This window comes from Salvelinus fontinalis, chromosome 13 (assembly GCF_029448725.1).
Source record: "Salvelinus fontinalis isolate EN_2023a chromosome 13, ASM2944872v1, whole genome shotgun sequence".
Taxonomy (NCBI): domain Eukaryota; kingdom Metazoa; phylum Chordata; class Actinopteri; order Salmoniformes; family Salmonidae; genus Salvelinus; species Salvelinus fontinalis.
Genome location: NC_074677.1, coordinates 16889929 through 16908097, shown reverse-complemented (window position 1 = coordinate 16908097; position 18169 = coordinate 16889929). Strand labels below are relative to the sequence as shown.

General features: G+C 40.5%; 1 protein-coding gene across 19 annotated transcripts in view; it reads left to right on the top strand.

The window, feature by feature from the left end:
* The window catches only part of LOC129868173 (disks large homolog 2), a 282679-nt gene that overhangs the window by 117851 nt on the left and 146659 nt on the right, over positions 1 to 18169 (top strand). For 13 of the 19 annotated variants that reach the window (XR_008761729.1, XM_055941891.1, XM_055941884.1 and 10 more), the window contains 3 exons: positions 4525 to 4608; positions 6351 to 6512; positions 12622 to 12681. Coding sequence is in view for 18 of the 19 variants with exons in the window: in XM_055941891.1 (XP_055797866.1) it covers positions 4525 to 4608; positions 6351 to 6512; positions 12622 to 12681 (306 nt within the window). In the remaining variant the exon portion in view is untranslated. The remainder of the gene's footprint in view (positions 1 to 4524; positions 4609 to 6350; positions 6513 to 12621; positions 12682 to 18169) is intronic. The other 6 variants (XM_055941900.1, XM_055941892.1, XM_055941899.1 and 3 more) reach the window with 2 other exon arrangements.

The following is an 18169-nucleotide window of genomic DNA, read 5'->3' as shown; positions in this document are numbered from 1 at the left end:
GCCTCTAGTTTTTTAGATAGACTGGATCTTTATATTTGCCATCTGGGTCTTGTTTTAATAGTAGAGAAATCAGACCTTCATGTTGAGTACCTGACAGACTACCATTTCTATAGGAGTAGTTAAAACAATCTAACAATGGAGCTTTTAGTATATCAAAAAAGGCTTGATATACCTCTACCGGTATGCCATCAAGCCCTGGGGTTTTTCCAGTCTGAAAGGATTTAATAGCCTCAAAAAGTTATTCCACTGTAATTTGGCCTTCACACTGATCATTCTGTACATTTGTTTAAATTTCAATTTTTTTTATATTATTTGGAAATAATTCCTTACCGTAATCTTCATTCAGTGGGAGAGGGTGAGACGGAAAAGAGAACATCTGCCTAAAATATTTAGCTTCCTCTGTTAATTCAGAGAATCATAGATGACGTCTTCAGTAACGAGTTTCTGTAAATTATTTTTGTTAGCTTTCCTGTATTGGAGATTCAGGAAGAATTTTGTGAATTTTTCTCCAAATTCCATCCAGTTTGCTTTATTTTTGTAATAGATTACATTTATCAAGGCACAAGGCGAGACCCAGATGCAGACACAGGAGGCAGATGGTTGGAGTCTTACAATGTTTATTAATCCTAAAGGGTAGGCAAGAGAATGGTCGTGGACAGGCAAAAAGGTCAAAACCAGAAGGGCAGGCAGAATCAAGGTTAGAGCAGGCAGCATGAACAGGCAGGGAGGAAAGTAGTCTAGAGTCAGGGAGGGGTCAGAACCGAGATGACTATGAAAAGAGAATAGAAAAGGAGTATGGGAAAAACACACTGGTTGACTTGACTAAACATACAAGACAAACTGGCACAGAGAGACAGGAAACACAGAGATAAATACACTGGGGAAAATAAGCGACACCTGGAGGGGGTGGAGACAATCACAGGAACAGGTGAAACAGATCACGGAATAGCGGAATAGCTGTCCATCTATGTACACATGCTACGATTTTGTATGTCTAGTAGCGACTCCTTCATCACCCTGTTTTCCCTGAGTAGACCATCCATGTTGGAATCGTGGATTATACCTTGGCTGTGAGTGCCTTGTTCTCTCCTTGGAGCGTGAGAATTACACTGGCTAAACTCCAAACTACCCCTCAGCCCTGCTATCTCCTCACACAACTTTTCCAGTGTTGCATGGATTCCAACCAGAGCACTAGCCTCTAATTCAATGGTAAGTAAATCGTCTGTGTCTGTAGATTAATCTGTTTTTCTTTTTTTTTGTCGGGTTAAAGTCGGATCTTTTCATGATGGAGTATGTTGTTCCTCCATAGCGTAAAGCTGTTGGTACACGTCAATTTCCTGCAGGATCTCCTTAGTATCCAGGTTGGCTCTTTACTGCAACCAGTTGTTTTACAAAAAGATAACAATTAGTCTTTCCCACGACGACAACAGGTGTCTGTAGTACAGCCAGCTAGCCCTTGCGGAATCCACGCTAAAACACGTTTGGTGTTCGTATTTAATTAACAGCGTTTTCGTTTTAATCTAAATTAACAGACCAAGTGTTTTTCCAGCATACAGTCTGGTCTAAATCGCTTCAATGTTTGGGTTTTAACTTGTTTTAACATCACATTGTTGTTTTTAGCTGTATAGATTATGTATTTTTGATGTTTTCGGTGTATTTTGAACGTTTTCAGACAATGCAATTAATCACAATTGAAAGTGTGCAGGTAAAATTACAAAAAGTTCACTTGAGTTAACTGATTAACTCTGACAGCCCTAACTAAAAACTCTAACAAACTCTAAAACTAGCCCAAATTAACAGTGGACTAATGAACAACATACTAAAATATAATTTTGGAGGGAACTATCTCTTAACTCTGAATACATTTCCGATGCTTTGAATAAAGACAACTTTTTACTATACCACCATGCTCTGCATGCATTGAGTTTGGCAATCATCTTTTTGTATGCACACACACACTGTTGTCAATGGTGGCTCAAGATGACTCATGTTCAAAGGGAGAAAAAGCTTAGCTGAGCTCTGCTCTTTCTGGATGATGCCTCAATGATTTTGAGAGGTTCTGGCAGCCTGAACATGTAGGCCACTATAAAAAGTCAGTCTTAATGGGTAACAATTTACATTACCTCACTCTAATGCAATATAGTTATTGCAGAACTACTCTGGTAACCAAAATGTTGTTAGTTACAGTACTCAACTGCAGATCGTGGCCTCACAACTCGCCAAATGCTTGTTTAAAGTAGTTACTGGTGCAGAGTGTAGTTTTTACTTGTAATACAAAGACATTACAATCCTGGTGGTAGTATATGTGTTATCCATCATACAGTATCTAAACAACTTCAAGTAAACTGTGCCTACTTATGGGTCTACCACACATTAGCATATCACTGCATCGGTATACTCTGAGTATACCAAACATTAAGAACGTCCTAATATTACCATACCCTGTTCTAAGGCACTTACATTTTTTGTCTTGCCCAATCACCCTTTGAATGGCACACATACGCAATCCATGTCTCAGTTGTCTCAGGGCTTAAAAATATTATTTTAACCTGTCTCCTCTCCTTCATCTACACTGATTGAAGTAGATTTAACAAATTACATCAATAAGGGGATCATAGCTTTCACCTGGATTCACCTGGTTAGTCTATGTCATGGAAAAGAGCAGGTGTTCTTAATGTTTTGTATACTCAGGGTAGCTCTGCAGGGGGATGGAATGAAATGCAATTATACCCAACAGAAAAAGAATGTGACAAAGAATCACAGAATACATTTAGAGCTAATGAGATTTCTGAGTAACGCTTTACATTACAGTGCCATTATTACTGTGTAACTACTCATGTCATTACAGTGTAAGAAGTATTGTAACTACTCATTAAACACTAACCCTTTCTTTAGCCATAACCCTAAGTAACCCCTAAGTACAGTGTAATAATGAGTAATTACAATATTTGTTTTGCTGTAATTACAGGAATAATTACACTGTAATAAGGGCACTGAAATGTAAAGTGCAACTGATTTTCTTCTGGTCATGGAAAGCAACCCACACTACTTTTAATTCCTTCTGAAAATGTGTATGTGAAATTACCTGCCTCCTTTATCTGCTCTTTTGTTCATCTGGAGTGGCCATGTTGTCACAGGGTAACCGGGCACTGCACTCGGCTCCCCACATGCACCCCTCTCCTCTGTGTGTGTGTGTGTCAAATCAAATCAAATCACATTTTATTTGTCACATACACATGGTTAGCAGATGTTAATGCGAGTGTAGCGAAATGCTTGTGCTTCTAGTTCCGACAATGCAGTAATAACCAACAAGTAATCTAACCTAACAATTCCACAACTACTACCTTATACACACAAGTGTAAAGGGATAAAGAATATGTACATAAAGATATATGAATGAGTGATGGTACAGAACGGCATAGGCAAGATGCAGTAGATGGTATAGAGTACAGTATATACATATGAGATGAGTAATGTAGGGTATGTAAACATAAAGTGGCATAGTTTAAAGTGGCTAGTGTTACATGTATTACATAAAGATGGCAAGATGCAGTAGATGATATAGAGTACAGTATATACATATACATATGAGATGAGTAATGTAGGGTATGTAAACATTATATTAAGTGGCTAGTGGTACATTTTTAAATAATATCCATCAATTCCCATTATTAAAGTGGCTGGAGTTGAGTCAGTATGTTGGCAGCGGCCACTAAATGTTAGTGGTGGCTGTTTAACAGTCTGATGGCCTTGAGATTGTGTGTGTGTGTGTGTCTGTGTGTGTGTGTGTGTGTGTGTGTGTGTGTGTGTGTGTGTGTGTGTGTGTGTGTGTGTGTGTGTGTGTGTGTGTGTGTGTGTGTGTGTGTGTGTGTCGGCATCTCAGTGCTCTTACGTGCACTGTTTCCTTTTTCCGTTTGCATAACACGTTTTTCTGAGTTTACATGCATTCCTGAGTTGGACAAATGTGTTGTTTAACTTGAGAAACAGTACAATTTCAAGTCCTCTTAACTTAGAGATTGAAAGATATCATCAGCTGAAGTATACAGGGGCCCGTATGTATCATGTGTCTCAGAGTAGGAGAGCTAGGATCAGGTCATTCCTGTCCATAATGATCTGATTCATTATGAGGAAAAAATTCTCCTAGATCAGACACGTGATATATACGACCCGGCTCTCCCTTGGGATAGAGGTCCTCTGATACAACAAAGTTAATTTTGATGGTTAAACGGATTCAGCGTTATGTTATGATAATTGCACATCATTTTGGAATTCAAATCATTTCTGTGGCCATAAGATAATCTTTTGCACTTTATGCCACTTGCTAGATGCTTTTATCCAAAGCAATAGTATGTGTATGTGGAATTGTAACCAAGGATGCTTGGCACCACGATCTTACCAGCTGAGCCATCCCTGTACCACATATAGAATGGAGATGCATAGCAGACATTTTGTATTGTTGTGCAGATATCATGTTAAGGGTTTCCCTCTTGTGGTCAATTCTAGAATGCTCTCTCTTGTCCACAGAACAGACCGGCAGCGGTGCAGGGGTCCCCACACACTGGCCCGCCCCCGGCATGCATGAACCCCGCCTTGATGAGCACTCCCTGGGTGAGAGAGAGACCTTCACACTGTCCCTCGGGCCCCATCTTCATGCCATCCTTCTTCCCATGCTTCAGGCAGGGCACCCATCCATGCCACTCGCATGCCACTAGCCACTCTTGTGCTGTACACAGAGATGACTTCACTTCTTTCATATCATATCATAAGGCACTCAGGCCTTGGGGATATTGTCCCTTATCACTCCATCAGGATCAAATAGGTTGACATTAGAGGCAGTATACAGTATGCTGGACGTACAGTATGAGCTTGATGGAAATATATTTATTCGATATTGTTTCGAGTTGGTTTGAACATTTTAGAGCTATGTGAGCATATACACTGAGTATACCAAACATTAGGAACACTTTCCTAGTATAGAGTTGCAGGTTTTCCCTCAGGATAGCCGCAGTTCGTCGGGGCATGGACTCTACAAGATGTCAAAAGCGTTTCACAGGGATGCTGGCCCATGTTGACTACAATGCTTCCCACAGTTGTGTCAAGTTGGCTGTATGTCCTTTGGGTGCTGGACCATTCTTGATACACACGGGAAACTGTTAAGCGTGAAAAACCCAGCAGCGTTGCAGTTCTTGACACAAACCAGTGCGCCTGGCATCTACTACTATACCCCATTCAAAGGCACTTAAATATTTTGTCTTGCCTATCCTCCCCTTCATCTTTGCTGATTGAAGTGGATTTAATAAGTGACATCAATAGATTTGTTCTTAATGTTTTGTATACTCAGTGTATATAGTTGTATTATTCAAAGAGTTATCTTAGTAGGTTTATAATAGACAGATTTTCCTGTTTTTTTTTAGGCATGAATATAGAAAATGTTACATCCAGAAACACATGCGAAATATCAAGTTGAAATAGTTTGCCATGATATGACCTATGTGTAGGCAGGAAGACAGACAATCAGAAGAGGAAGGAAGCGTTGTCTTGTTTTGCCGTAAGAACGATATGGTAGCATACTGTATTCCAAGGCAAGTTCAGAGAATCACTTCATCAAGACACTCCTTCAGTCATTTGCTCTTGTCATTGCTACCAACTGTAGCAATGTTCACCTGAGCCAGGATTCAATCCAAGGCGAGTTGTCAGCAAGTGCACTGCACTTGACTTTTATTGGTCATTCATGCTCAAGCTGCCTTCCTCAGCTTTACCGTGAATGCCATCTCTGCTAGGGTGAGGGAAATTGTATTTAAATGCAATGCATCTGTCAACAACACGCCTTTGATTGAATCCCGGTGCTAGTTATTTCACAAAAAGGCACTGTGAAAAGAAGTGCAACTTTCCCACTTTCTATCCAATTAGAATAAGGCTACCATGTTTCAGTCCACATGTTCACACTTACATAGGCTGTCGCAGATTCATGCTCACTGGCAAAGACCTCCCTTACCTTCTGTCCCCGAGATCCCCAATGGGACACAGATTTCACTCTCATTTCACAACGGTTTAGTAGTGGCGAAGCAGTGCCATATGAACTTCATGGGTAAAATTAACAATCACAGAGGATGCCTCATCATTTACTTTATTGGGCCACAGAATTGGGCTATATGTACATGTAGCCTAGTCAATGTATGATGTGACTTTATAACATTTCTCTACAAGTAGCATGGTTCACAGTGGAATTTAAATGTATGTCAATATATTATTTATCGTCATTCTGATGGTTTCTTTATTCTTTTCCTCTGTGCTCCTTTTGTCCTTCCACCGCTTTTCCTCCTCCTTCTTCCTCTTTCTCCTTTCTAAAGCAGTATCGCTATCAAGATGAGGACTCTCCACCTGAGCACGGGTTCCCGCGGCTGACCAACGAGGTGCGCGCCCCTGAGCTGGTGCACGTGTCGGAGAAGAACCTCTCGGAGATTGAGAATGTGCATGGCTACGTGTCCCACTCCCATATCTCCCCGCTCAAGGTCAGCAAATGTCCTGTCCTGCACCCCCAACCCAGTGAGCAAAATTGGATACAAATAAGTAATTTCTACAGCAAAACTGTGCCAACCAGTTTTGCTCACTGGGAAGCCCCTGACGAGAACTTGCCAAACCACACCATGTGTGGCTGCCAACATGGTGTCCCTCGTTCCCCTCTTTCCTCTCCCTGTTAGTCTTGTTCTCTTTCTCTCTTATCTCTCCCTTGTTCTTTCTATTTCTTTCTCCCTATCTCTTCCTCTCATTCCTCTTAGCCATTCCCCCTCTCTCACTATCTTGATTCATTCAAAAGCTATTGTGGTTCCTGTCCTGAGTCTTTGGTAAGCCTCTCATAACTAGTGCAACTCGGTGCCCTATTGGTAACAAAAGTACGTCGTCATGTTCATTTCATTAGGCACCAAATGTAAGAAAATGGACTGGAACAGGGAAGGACTACCTGGAATTGTCCAGTAAGAAACTCTTAAACATTGTCCACACAAAAAAACGGTGCTATCTAGAACCAATTAGGGTTCTTCATCTGTCCCCATAGGAGAACCATTTGAAGAACCCTTTTTGGTTCCAGCTAGAACCCTTTAGAGTTCCATGTAAAACCCTTTCCACAAAGGGTTCTACATGGAACCCAAAAAGGGTTCTCCTAAGGCAGTGGTTCCCAAACTTTTTATTGTCCCGTACCCCTTCAAACATTCAACCTCCAGCTGCGTACCCCCTCTACCACCAGGGTCAGCGCACTATCAAATGTTGTTTTTTGCCATCATTGTAAGCCTGTCACACAAACACTATACAATACATTTATTAAACATAACAATGAGTGTGAGTTTTTGTCACAACCCGGCTCGTGGGAAGTGACAAAGAGCTCTTATAGGACCAGGGCACAAATAATAATAATCAATCATTTTGCTCTTTATTTAGCCATCTTACATATAAAACCTTATTTGTTCATAAAACATTGTGATTAACTCACCACAGGTTAATGAGAAGGGTGTGCTTGAAAGGATGCACATAACTCTGCAATGTTGGGTTGTATTGGAAAGAGTCTCAGTCTTAAATCATTTTCCACACACAGTCTGTGCCAGTATTTAGTTTTCATGCTTGTGAGGGCCAAGAATCCACTCTCACATAGGTACGTGGTTGCAAAGGGCATCAGTGTCGTAACAGCGCGATTTGCCAATGCAAGAAACTCTGAGCGCAGCCCTATCCATAAATCTGGCAGTGACTTCTGATTAAATACAATTTTCACAGAACCGCTTGTTGCAATTTCGATGAGGCTCTCTTGTTCAGATACCGGTAAGTGGACTGGAGGCAAGGCATGAAAGGGATAACGAATCCAGTTGTTTGGGTCATCCGTTTCGGGAAAGTACCTGCGTTATTGCGCACCCAAGTCACTCAGGTGCTTCGCTATATCACATTTGACATTGTCCGTAAGCTTGACTTCATTTGCACACACAAAATCATATAATGATGGAAAGACCTGTGTGTTGTCCTTGATAATGCAGACAGAAAAGAGCTCCAACTTCTTAATCATAGCCTCAATTTTGTCCCGCACATTGAATATAGTTGCGGAGAGTCCCTGTAATCCTAGATTCAGATCATTCAGATGAGAAAAAACATCACCCAGGTAGGCCAGTCATGTGAGAAACTCGTCATCATGCAAGCGGTCAGACAAGTGAAAATTATGGTCAGTAAAAAAAACCTGAAGCTCGTCTCTCAATTTAAAAAAACATGTCAATACTTTGCCCCTTGACAACCAGCGCACTTCTGAATGTTGTAAAAGCGTTACATGGTCGCTGCCCATATCATTGCATAATGCAGAAAATACACGAGAGTTCAGGGTCCTTACAAAGTTAACAATTTTCACTGTAGTGTCCAAAACATATTTCAAGCTGTCAGGCATTCCCTTGGCAGCAAGAGCCTTTCGGTAGATGATGCATGGGTACACCCCATGTGGCGTCGGGAGCAACTGCTTGCACGCCCGTTACCACTCCACTATGTCTCCCTGTCATGGCTTTTGCTCCATCAGTACAGATACCAACCCATCTTGACCACCAAAGTCCATTTGATGTCACAAAGCTTTCCAATACTTTAAAAATATCCTCTCATGTTGTCTTGGTTTCCAGTGATTTGCAGAAGAGGATGTCTTCCTTAATTGATCTCCCAGAAACATAACGGACATATACCAGGAGCTGTGCCAGGCCCGCCACGACACGACTCATCAAGCTGTAACGCATATAATTCACTAGCTTGTATGCAAAGCAGTAATTATTTCAAAACATCTCCTGCCATGACACTGATGCGTCGTGAAACAGTGTTGTTTGATGAAGGAATTGTCTGAATTGTCTGTATAAACAAGTGTACAGTCAATAACACAATAGAAGAAAACATGTTTTAATGGTAACTGTTGGTTAATGGTATCTGTTGCTTTTATACATGTCTTACTACTCGAAAGTCGTCTTTATTCTCACCCAAAAAACTTGCTGTGGCATATTTTTCAAATTGTCGTGTTTCGTTTCTAAATGTCTGCGCAAGAGTGAAGGTTTCCCACGTGAGAGTAACGGTTAATGTGACTGGATGTTAATTATTTGACTAGGCTACCTGTATTTGACATTGTGTTGTTATTTCGCTGAACACTAGATGGTTTAATTTTATTTTTGGCAGTGAAACGAAACTACTCAGGCGAGAAAAAAACCTCACCCAAATGTATAAATTATTATTTATAAAATATAAAAAAGGTGAATCTTATTTTTTATTTGGCATACCCCCGACGCCTATGGAGACAGCCGAAGAAGAACCCTTTTGTAACCCTTTTTCTAAGTGTGTACTACATGCCCTAATGAACATGACCCATATGTTCAATGACTAAAGGATCTGACCAGGATAGAAAACTCTTTTCTATAATTTCTGGATGCAGTCTCTAGCTGTGGTATATTGGCCATATAACACAAACCTACAAGTGCCTTACTGCTATTATAAACTGGTTACCAATTTAAATAGAACAGTAAACAAGTGGTATATTGTCTGATACACACACGGTTGAAATGCACACGGCTGAAATGCTATTTTAGCCAATCAGCATCCAGAACCTAAACTTCCCGGGTTTATAATACTGTATAATGCACTTGGTAGTGTACGTCACTCAAAAAGTTATTTAACATGTATTAGCACAAATGTGCATTATTAGCATAAATAACAGACATTGCTGCTGTGGAGAACATTGCTGTTATGCAAAAGTAGGGGGGGTGTCTGACGTGCTTGACCACATGGAAAAGGTATTTATACATTCATTGATTCATGTTAAATAAAGTTCTCCATAGAGTTGTTGATATGGCACTCAACCAATGAGAATAGATTAATAAGGAGATTACTTTACAAGCCAATTGCCTAACTATCTTGTATTTTACTCAGTCATTTTCATTCACTTGCCAAGTGTTTCCTGATTGTAATAAAGTAGATGGACAGCAGGTGGCGATGAGTGCTCAGTTTTAAATAAGCCTCATTAAAACAACCATTGTTGCTAGAATACTGTTGGGTGAAGTTTACCTAGATGCTGATTTAGGATCAGTTTATAATTTTCCCCATTAATGGTTAAGGTTTGGATTGAAGCTGATCATTGATCAGTACCCAGGGTAACTTTACCCTGGAGCTCAGAGCACAATGCTGGCCAGCTGGGGACAATGTGGGAACAGAATGGGAATCAAAGGAGAATGTATATACGCTAACCACCTCTGATTAGTACAAACATCATGCACAGTTTTAGTAGAATTGCCCATAGGGCAGTGGCCAATAGGGCAGTAGCCCGTCTCCTGTATCTGTAGCACCCCTGGACAGGACGTTAGTGAATTGCAGGGGGTAGATTGTTGAGTGACAATATATTTGGATTTGTCTCTGATTTAATTTCAATTTGAATTAAGGTGTGATTGAAATAAAAATAAAAATGTTAGAATACTTTTGTAGAAAACTCTCATTATTCGAATCTGGCTATAGTCTAATCTTTATTTATTTTTATATTTTTATAAAACAAAGGTAAAGCAGCAGAGAACTGATGTTCATATTCCAGTAATAGGATTAATGTTTAATAGTTAATTATTACTAGATAAAGGTGCCACAAAATAAAATACATTCTATATATTTTCTTTTCTTCAAAGTAACACACCGGCCTGCAGTATATTTCATTGAATACTTGGCTGACTGATATAATATCTTTCCTGTAAGAGTCCGGTTCTTGGTCTCCTCTCTTTGGCCTCCTCTCTTGACCCCTGTGTATCTCATGTAATAGAATCTTTTGTGGGCTTAGAAGCCTCAATTTTATTTGGAGATTGTGTTGGATACTATTACAGACTGCCTTTTTAGTCTCCACGTCCCCTATCTCGTTTAGATAAAGAAATATCTGATGTGATGGGGCACTACCCTGAGTCTACTTTAGATTGTATTGTGAGGAGATTAGGCAACAGATCAACTTGTTGTTTTGTCCCAAATGGCACCCTATGCCCTATATAGTGCACTGCATTTGACCGGAGCCCGATGGGCCCTGGTCAAAAGTAGTACACTATGTAGGGAATAGGTTATAGGAGCCAATTTGCAATCTGTGACATGTAAACTGAGAGGGATGGAGGAGAAATCACACATACAGTAAGCTTTTTTCTCTCTGTGGGTATGTGGGTAACCTTGCCCTCAATAGCACAGATTCAACTGTCACAAAGAAACTCAGTATTCTAGTCTGGTTTTGATGAAAGTGACGACTCTCTTTCATAGCTTAGAGTGCCTGAAAATCTGCAGCGTTATTACCAATATTTTGCAAGGTTATATTATTATTGAGTTGGACGTGACAGCCCAGTGTCTGGATGATAGCAACTTAACAGCTGACAGGGAATAGATCAAATGCTGCCCGTCCCAACTCCACTGTCGCTGATAGAAGGTCTCAAAACAGGATACCAGATATCAACGGAAGCAGGTCTTGGATTTGAAACAACACTGTGACAAAAGTGGTCCAATATCTGCCATGACAGCCGAATGGAGTCGTTGACAGGCTGTGGACAAAAAACTCAATGTTGTTGAGGAGATTTTGAAATGCAGATTCATTATGTACTGGTAAGCTTTGATTCGGGTAAATTCAGACTATTCTTCTAACCGCGTGGATCTTTCTCTTTAGTCAGTCCCTAAAACTCAAAAGGAAAGGTGAGTTTCTACAACGAGTGCATGTGTAGTTAGGTTCGTCTGTTGATTGTAAGGGATGTAACTTTGCGGCACATTTGCTGCTTTCCATAATTTCGTATTTTTCTTAGAGAACTCTGTTATCTATAGCAAGGTGTTGGAATTCTGTGTGTTTTACCACGTTGCATTGGAAACTGTTATTCTGATATCAATTTTATTCAAAGCCAGCTGGGACTGAGCCATGAGGAATAACTTGTACTCCCCTCCTACTTGTGTCACAGCATCGGGTGAGAGTACGACCTATCTTGGTAATTCTGCAGGTAAGAGCTAACTTGCGCTCACTAGGCCGTTCTCCTGGTTTGGCACGGCAGTTAGTTACAGTGACTAGCATTTAGCAGTGCATAAGAGCACTAGTTTGCTTTAGGGTTTGGGTGGGTTATAGGGTTGTGGTCTAGGTTCACTATATTTCGAGTTCTTTGGGAAATTATAACTTTGTAAAAACCAACATACAAATAGAAATGAGGACAACCGCTACTGGTGCTATAGCATTAGAGGGCCAGGTTAGCTAAGCATTTTTTACAAGAAGTTTGTATCTGTTGTCGGTCTTCCATTCCCTTAAGAGCAGTTAAGGGAATGAAACAGTTGCAGACTTTGGACATGACTAAATCTGGCCCTAAGGGAGCGCTTCTTAGAGGCTCCTTCCTCATTGGCTCATATGCAGGAAGTAAGAAACTCACTTTCTCTCATCCGCATTCAACCCTAACATTGCTCTCCTGCATTCTCATTTTCGCCTTCTCTCTCTCCCTCTCTGGCTCCCTCCCTCTCTTTTGCCCTCTGTGGAGTATGACTGTGTACCCCCATAGCCTGCACCTCCCTATCTTTATGTAATAATCATCTCTCTTTTGTCTTCCTAACTTGCGAGTGACGTTGTCTTTTACTTCTTACCTGCAGCCTGCACTGGTTACTCGTTTTGATCTTACATACCCTGGTGTGACTGGAGCAAACTACCTGGCAAGTTTTTTTCTCCCTTTTATCACTGGAAAGTTTGTTTTTTATTTGATTTCTTCACAGTGCTTTTGGGGTCTGTTGATGAGCCACGCATGGGGTTCACTTGACTCTTTTCAAATGTTTTCGTTCTACTTGAAAGGTAACGTAGAATCGGATGAATTTGTTATTGTTATCTTTCTGTGTGATCCCATGGATTTATGTGCGGTCGGTCCTGTTGAATTCTGTATCTCATAAACCTCTTTTTACCCAAGGAATACCACGTGTGTTTGCGACTCATTGTCAGTGTCACCTAAACACAAGTTGTATTTGTTTTGCCACCAGTCATTCATATATGATATTCTGTTTGGTTGATCAGTGTCACAAAGTAACAATTGTTGTCTGTTGTGATTGGCATTTTAGCAGACACGCTTATCCAGAGCAACTTAAAGGAGTCAACTCAGGGATTTGAACCAGTGACCTTTCGCTTACTGGCACAATGCTCCTAACCGCTAGGCTACCTACCTAGGGGCAGGTTATTGCAATTATATTCATTTGTTTTTGCTAATGCTCCCCCTCTTTGTTTTGGTTTCTTCTTACTACATAAATGGTACTTCAATCTCAGTGTGGAAGTAGAATGTTATCAAAGAAATGTTCAAAATAATATTATGAAATTAAAATTCCTGCGTATCATTTGTTTCCTCATTTCCCATGATGCTTTTCTGTTAGTCATTATCAACAATGGATTTGACAGTTACCGATGTAGGACATTAATTTTAGCCAGTTTTCTTCAGCAAAATAATCCTGCAGCAAAAGGAAATTTGAATTATTATGTGGATTAAAATGAATGGACATTTTTGTAGGGGTTGATACATTTTTCTTTAGGGCAAATCAAGTCTGACATTTCTAAGTGGAAATTCCAAACTTTAGAAGTCTTTTTGATAAGCAAATACACTACAAGTCAGCAATTAAAGAGTGATCAGATTCAGATCCTACATCTGTAAATGAACAAAAATGTGAATTACACTGATTTAGTTATTTAATTCCAGTGAATAACAACAATTTTAATTAATATGGTTTTTCAATGGCATTTTCAAAGTGCTACTATACCACTAACTTCTCAATGATTCTCAACGGTGATTAAAGCCTAGTTAGCCCATCCTTTAACATCCCACATCCGACAACAGAGACATTAGGTTAGGGAGAGGCAGTCTCACTCACATCTGCATAGCGGTCAGAGAGAGGGGTATAAGAGCTTCTTCTTCAGACAGAGGCTATGGTCTGTGTGTTTCTGTGTCTGTCTGTCTGTCTGTGTATCTGTGTTTGTGTGACACTGCCAGACTTGTGTCCCTATCTGACCTACATGATCTTCCCCCTTATCCCACTCCTCTTCTACGGGCTAACCCATTGCAGCCATTTCCTCTGCACCGTTCTCGCCCCTTGCCTCTTTTTAAGTAACTATTGACTTTCGTTGGATGTAATTTTCAGGCGCAGCCGCTCCTTTGTGGCACCCCGGCAAACCAAGTGTCAATCCTTTATGTAGAGTGAGAGAGGGGGGAATTAGTGAGAAACGCAGTTCTATTATATTATGCATGAGTCATGGCCTGGCCAAGGACTATGAATCTGTGCTTTCTCATTTGTTTTCACTTAGCCTTGGGACTTTCAATGAAAAATAGCTTTAATGCTGCGGTGTAATTGCACAGGCGGGAGAGAATTGAGTCTTGTCTGCTGAGATTGGAGTCCTCCCTACTTGCCTTGCTCTGAGCAAGGCGAACAGTATTTGATATGGACTAATTCAGAAAAGCTGTCGTCATCGATTCATGCTGTCACATTATCGACCGACAGTACGGTCTGTTTCTGTGGTAATATCTGCTTGCAAAAATGCATGAATCTTGCATCAGCAATTAGCCTTCTTTCAATCAAGCAATGTGAACTTTGGGAATTATAAGCTGGTTTAATTAACGCCCAGACGCAGTAGGTGAAGGATGTTTGTCAGGGAAATCTGTCTAATTCGGGAAAGCAGGCTCTTGATGTGTGTGTATGTGTGTGTGCGTGCGTGTGTCGTTAGTAGGTAGCAGGGTCTTGTTGTGTGTGGCTCCCCCAGGGGAAGAAACACAGACTGGCTCTCCATCTTGACTCCCTGTTGTCGTAATTACTCCACAGACTTGTTATCCCCAAGATCGGAGGCCTTGATTGGCTCATGCCGCTTCTCTGATTTAACCTCAGTTATTAGTATATTCTCTTTATTTAGATGGAAAGTCCCAAATGAGAGGGGGAGACAGGTAGATCCAGGCATACAGATATAAAGCTGCAGGCAGAGTTTGAATCCATAAGTGTCAATGTGTGGTCCGTAGTCAACAGTGCTATGACTAGGCCAGACTCCAACATGAGTTTTGAAGTTTTAAGGACAGCATTGCTGCCCAACATGGCTCATCAGAGCATATATTTGCACTTATAGACATTGTTAGTGTTTTTTTTTACTGTATAAAGAAACTCCAGTTCATATAGTTAATTTGCAGCATACTGTACCAGAGTGTACACGAGTACCACAGTGTATCACAGAAGGTCTTCCGGGGGGGTGGCGGTCAGAGAGGGTGAATAGCATAAAGTAGAGATCGAGACTTCTATCAGTTGTTAGTTCAAACCTATTGGACGACCTAACATGTTTTGCATTAGCATACTAATTGTCTTCTCGTCAGAGTTGAATGGGACTCCCAATCACGGCCAGATGTGATACAGCCTGGATTCAAACCAGGGACTGTAGTGACACCTCATGCACTGAGATGCAGTGCCTTAGACTGCTGCGCCACTCAGGAGCATGATAGGACTATGGCTGAGGGGGAAATTTGGAAATAAACTCGTTAATATATCAGAATCTTTTTTTCTTGGGGTCTTAAATGTCATGGTCGACATACCAAGGCCACTTCTCAATTGGCACCCTATTACCTGTAAAGTGCACTACTTTTAACCAGGGCCCATGGTGCGCACTATGTACGGAAAAGGGTGCCATTTGATACGCAGCCCCAGGCACATGAGTATTCTAGACACACACAGTAAACAACATCTTCCTACAGCAAAGACGGATGCACCAATGGTTTCTCCTTGAGATGTGTACCAATGACCACCACGTCTTTTCTTTACTATTATACCTGTATGTGGCTTGATGCAATAACGGATTTGCAAATACATGAGTGATTTAAAACCTATATAGCCTTATGCGAGGTTAAGCCAAAATTGATTTGTGTTCAAATTTTATTTAATGTGAAATGTCAATGTGTAATTGATCTCATAATAAGTGCTCACACTGGTCGAATTCCAATGGCCTGAGAAACACTGAATCAGAAAACATCAGATATTTACATACAAGTTCGACAGATTTGTTATTTTAACCATCTATCAACAGATTTGGAGTGACTTGTGGCAGATATATAATGTAAATTATAAACTGGGTGGTTCAAGCCCTGAATGCTGATTGGCTGATAGCTGTGGTATATCAGACCGTATACCACGGGTATGACAAAACATTTATTTTTACTGCTCTAATTATGTTGGTAACCAGTTTATAATAGCAATAAGGCACCTCAGGGGTTTGTGGTACTCCGCAATGCGTTGTGACTAAGAACAGCCCTTAGCCGTGGTATATTGGCCATATACCACACCCCCTCATGCCTTTTTGCTTAATTAATTTAGGTTAGTGTTTGCAGTTGAAAAGGCTACACAGTAACTGTCTTGTTAAACACCATATGCTCACAAGGTCACCTTCACCAAAGACAGGACAGGAGGATGAATATTTAAACAGCCACCCTTCTTTTAGGTGCATTAATTGGAAAGAAAACAATCTGTCTGACTTGGTTCTTCTGAGAGAGATTCTTTGAAATGCGGTTGTCTCCTCTTTTTCGCCAGCAGACTTGTTATCAAAGCAGCATCCGTCTCAATCAAGCAAGACCAGGCATTAGGTGTTCTCTGGTAGGCTTGAAAGGGAACGTTTGTCTCATCCAGACTTGTTGACTCAAGACAGTGAGGTCACTGATGTGATTTTATATGAGTGTGTCAAGGGACCTTTTTGAGAGCTTTTCTGGCAATTGTATTGCCAATGCAGCTCTTAGGAGACCTCTAGGAATGATTCTCTCATCCCTCTACACGGCTTCAACATCATGTCACTTTGTGTTGTAATTACAAAGCTCGTATCCAAAGCTGCTGTACCATTCAATTAATCAAATATGATTGGTAAGCAATTTTTACTGAGAAGACGCATGTTATACCCTACTGGAAATTTTACACAAGACTAACGTTCCATTTACAATTCTAACAGGTTCCATGGCATTTGAAATGACTTGATAATGTGTTTCAATACAGGGAAGTAAAACTGCATTCCGAACGTACTTTTCAGGTGTTTGTGAAAGCAAATATTTGCATTTTATTATGTTACAATTCAATTTGTGTCAAATAAAATGTGTTAATATGTAATTATTGTATTTCCAACACGGAAACATTCACATTTCCAGTAGGGATTCACTGTGATTGTATTTCATTTCTATGTCAATACAATCTCTTCTTACCTAGAAATCTGTTGGTGCCCCAGTATCAAAGACTGTAAACAATAGACGTCATTCGACAGCTGTTGCTTAGTAACAGTTGCACCCAAGCCAGAGTATTTTGATAATCAGATCTGAGGTTAGTTCTATCTTTGACCTTGTTACCAGTCTGTCACTAATTGTATCTGTGGCTGCATGGTACCTGAGCTATTGCTTCTATGCCTAGAGGGAAGGCTTTGATATGCAGTGCCATTGTCCCGGATGGATGGATGGATGGATGGATGGATGGATGAGGCCATTGCTGTAAAAAAGTTGTATTCTTTTTCAACTTACCTGGTAAATTAAAAATGAAATAAAAAGTAATTTTGAGGTGAACTGTGCAAACACAGCTTTGGTGATGTAGTTATTGCTAATTCAGAAGTTCCTGCTGATATTCACTGCCTAAATGCACCCTTTGTGTATGCACACATGTGTATGGATGTTGTAATGTATTATAGATGATGCCTGTACCATGTTCCACTATGATTGTTTTTAGTGTCTCAAAACTACATTTTAGTGGTCTACAATGTGGTTTAAAAAAGAACAGATTTTTTATCATTGTGGAGTGACACCCCCAAAAATTATCTAACTCATAACTGTACGATTGACAGTTAAAAAAAATTGCTGGGTTGCGTCCCAATTTGCACCCTATTCCCTGTATAGTGCACTACTTTTGACCAGAGACCATAGGTAAAAAGTAGTGTACTATATAGGGAATAGTGTGCCATTTGGGACATGTAACTGTTCAGCCTCCTTACCATTTATCACAGTTTATGATGCGGGAGCTGAAAAACGGCTACTCACAATGGCTGAACACCTCGCCAATGTAAGCCATTTTGGCACTAACAGGATGCTCTTATCAATGCATCTTATTATCTGGATACTCTTATGTCTCCTGATTTGCAATGGCGTCTCTAAACGCTAGAATTACTTTATCTCCC